The 3,300-nt window shown below is 56.7% G+C and overlaps 1 protein-coding gene across 1 annotated transcript; it reads right to left on the minus strand.

The window, feature by feature from the left end:
• Nucleotides 1-439: 439 nt before the first annotated feature.
• Nucleotides 440-2,439, minus strand: GSC (goosecoid homeobox). The gene is made up of 3 exons (XM_003787016.1): nucleotides 1,881-2,439; nucleotides 1,199-1,458; nucleotides 440-875 (listed from the first exon to the last, which is right to left on the minus strand). The coding sequence occupies exons 1-3, from the start codon at nucleotides 2,233-2,235 to the stop codon at nucleotides 717-719; spliced, it is 774 nt and encodes a 257-aa protein (XP_003787064.1). The 5' UTR covers nucleotides 2,236-2,439; the 3' UTR covers nucleotides 440-716.
• Between the last annotated feature and the right edge of the window lie 861 nt (nucleotides 2,440-3,300).

Below are 3,300 nucleotides of genomic sequence, written 5' to 3' on the forward strand. Positions count from 1 at the left end.
ATCTGTGGCCACCCCTGGGGACACAGATGGAAGCCACCCACTAGGGTTATGGGACCACAGCACTTGCCCCAAGAAAGGGCAACTCTCAAGTGGAAGTAGGCAATGGGGGATAGACATGGAAGAACCAGAAAGCGTCTGCAGAGCCCGCACAGCCACTGCCTAATTCAGCCCGTGGACTGTCTTAGGTCTGAGGGTTTCTGGGGAGCCGGATCTGGTGAACGGCTTGGAACAGGGTTGGGAGAAATCATCATCATCAAGAAACCTCCCGGCCCTTTCTAGACTGGAAATTTTAAACCAGGACACTTGGCCTATGACTAAATTATGCTGCGTTTCTTTTTTTGTTTTGGACAAATTTTTCTTCTGACGCTATAGACTAAATAGATTTCTTTTCCGCGCCTCAGACTGACAGTGATCGTGATAGGGTACGAAATACAGAATGTTTACATCGCCATCACTTTATTGTATTGTCACTGTTAACTTAGCTATAAATACTACCATTGGGGAAGAGGCGTAGGCGGCCTCGGACTGCAGACCTTCGAGCCCCGGTGCGCCCCACCCCAGGCGCGCCCAACCTTCCTGGCTCTGTACACTATTTACAGTTCCTCGGTCCTCCTGTTCATCTCCCTCCCGCAAGGCAGCCCGTGTGCAAGAAAGTAGCATCCTCTGTCTGTGCAAGTCCTTCGGGTTAGGCAAGTGCCACAGCCAGCCCGCGGCCGTCAGCTGTCTGAGTCCAAATCGCTTTTACCTTCCTCTTCCCTCTTCTGCGGCGATGCCTTCGATGATGACGTTTTGTTCCATTTCTCGGCGTTTTCTGACTCCTCCGATGAGGACCGCTTCTGCCGCCTCCATTTGGCGCGGCGGTTCTTAAACCAGACCTGTTGCACAACGGAGAAAAGAGTTAGAATCAAAGGCGCGCTTCCCCCAGTGCCCGGCGCCGGAGCAGCTCCGCAGGAGGGCAGGACCGCAGCGTGGAATAAGAACGCGACCCTCGCAAGCCAACAAAAGGAGAGGAGCCTCTCGCTCCTGCTTCCGCATTTCCATTCAACTTCCTGGGCCTAAAGCGCCCCCCACCAGCCTCTGGGCCGCCCTCGGGATGTTTCTAAAATGCAAGGAGACCCAAAGAGAGCTGGGCAAACCCGGCCGGGGCCCTACTTCTCGGATAGGACCGCTAGGCGCCTCCTTCAGGGCCCGCGCCTACCTCCACTTTCTCCTCGCGGAGATGCACTTTCCGGGCCAGCTGCTCGCGCGTGCCCACGTCCGGGTACTTGGTCTCTTGAAAAAGGTTCTCCAGCGCTTCGAGCTGCTCGTCGGTGAAGATGGTGCGGTGCCGCCGCTTCCGCCGGCAGTGCAGCTGGTTGAGGAGCTGCAGCTCGGTGCGCGACAGCGTACCCACATTCATGTAGGGCAGCATCTGGTGTGGCACCGGGGACACCAGCACCGAGCCAGGGCCCTCGTAGCCTATGACAGAAGGAGGTGCGCGGTCAGCTGCCCTTCCTTGCCACCAAACACATGCACGCATGCCCTCCCGCGACCCTCTTCCACTTAGAAATCGTCTGCAAGGGGCGTGCGCGGAATCAGGGGTGCAGGGGAAAGGAGGGAGCGTGTTAGAGGATTCACCCGCACACCCACAAAGCCAGTAAGAGAATTCTAAAAATCCTAGTTGCCGGTACGGGCACTGAATTACAATTTTCACTAACCGCCAAAAGTTTACAGCAAGAAGTGTACAAACTCCTGTGCCCGATCCGCAAAAAAGGCGGAGGAAGGCTTGGCAAAGTTGAAAAGTTCGTGCAAGGTGACTAAAGCAAGCGCCACCGCACGCCAAAGTCCCCCAAACTAAGGACTGCAGCAGGCGACAAAGGCCAGAGCGAGTACTACCCTACCTGGGGGCGTCGGGACGCAGGAGCACTGCTGGGCACCCAGCGGCGGCACGGCCCCGCAGCAGGCTGGGCCCACGGGCGCCGCCTGCACGTGCAGCTGCCCGTAGAAGTAGTTGTTGTAGCCCAGGCGGGAGCCGCCGACCGCGGCCGGGAGGCCCGCGCCGCCCGGGGCCACGGGGCGCGGGTAGAAGGCGCCATAGTCCGAGGAGGCGCTGCCGCTGGCGCCGTAGAGTGAGTCCCCGTGCAGGGCCGGGAAAACCACGGGAGCTGCCGCGCTGGGCGCCACGGGCAGCACCGAGTCCTTGCAACGCGGCCGGGCGGCCAGGATGTTGTCGATGCTGAACATGCTGGCAGGCATCCCCGAGCCCCGCGCCGGGACCGGAGGGCGGCAGGGACGCGCCTAGGAAAGAGTATCAAAGTGGGGGGGTCCACTCTCCTGCCGCCGAGCAAACCGAAAGAGAGCGCCGGGAAAGCAGCCTAGCGCCCCTCCCCGCCCCCTGCGTCCGCTCGCCCTCCTCCCGCCCTCCCCTCGCCGAGGCGTTCGCTGAACTCTACCCGCGGGTAGGACGGAGCTCAGGCCAGCTGAACCTCTTGTTGGTTTTATACTGAGTCGACGTCATCCTGGATTTAGTTCCTGGTAATATGCAGATGACAAACAGAACCAGATTTGGCCCTTTCTTTTCCTTTGGGTGGGGGAGGGAGTGAAGAAAGAGGGGGAGAGGTGCCAAGGGGAGGGGGTTACGCGGCCTGAAAAGAGATTGTGGATTGCGAATTAATGAAATTAACCTAATCTTTTCCATTCGGCAGCCCGGCCAGGGGCCGGGCGAGCTGGGCGGGCGGCCTAATTGCCCTGGTTAATCTCATTAATTCCATTGTGCCGCCGCAGTTAACAACTTCTTGCGCCCTACCTCTCCACCCCCACCCTTTTTTCTCAGATTGGGTCCTATTATTGGGTGCGATTTCCTCTGCCTGGAGCTCAAATTCATTGTGGCCAATTTTACTTGGGGGCTACGTTTTTTCCCTTTCAGAATTTGTTTTGTTTTAGAAAATGTGAGGGGCTGCGTCCTCTCTGAAGCGCGATTGAAAACGCGCGTCCCCTCCAGGCCTGCGTGTACTCAGTGCCTAATTTCACCTCTCTCATTTTCTAAATCTTGAGGCTCTCTCCCAAATGGATTTGGTTAATCTCCACCCCAAACCTTTTGTTTTTGCAAAAGCCAAAATTTGTAAAGGCAAAATAGACGAAAGAGACGCATCGTGTTTCCTAAAAGAAAAAACAACCTTTTGCAGCCACTTTGAGTCTGAAAAGTAGCGTGGATTTCCTTAGATTCTTTCGCAGCAAAGACCAAACTCATCCACTATTTAAAATTCGGTGCTTCCATCTGCTCTCCGCGTGAGTGTCGGTAGTCTTTGTGCGTTTTTAAAA

This window comes from Otolemur garnettii, unplaced genomic scaffold (assembly GCF_000181295.1).
Source record: "Otolemur garnettii isolate 467f Iridium unplaced genomic scaffold, OtoGar3 scaffold00020, whole genome shotgun sequence".
Lineage (NCBI taxonomy): Eukaryota > Metazoa > Chordata > Mammalia > Primates > Galagidae > Otolemur > Otolemur garnettii.

Bases quoted from the DNA above. Each gene is read 5' to 3' on its own strand.
- GSC (XM_003787016.1), bottom strand. From the start codon at position 2,235: ATGCCTGCCAGCATGTTCAGCATCGACAACATCCTGGCCGCCCGGCCG. The intron at 1,459-1,880 runs GTAGGGTAGTAC...CTTCTGTCATAG, and splicing joins CTGCGTCCCGACGCCCCCAG to GCTACGAGGGCCCTGGCTCG. The intron at 876-1,198 runs GTAGGCGCGGGC...GTTGTGCAACAG, and splicing joins TCCGCGAGGAGAAAGTGGAG to GTCTGGTTTAAGAACCGCCG.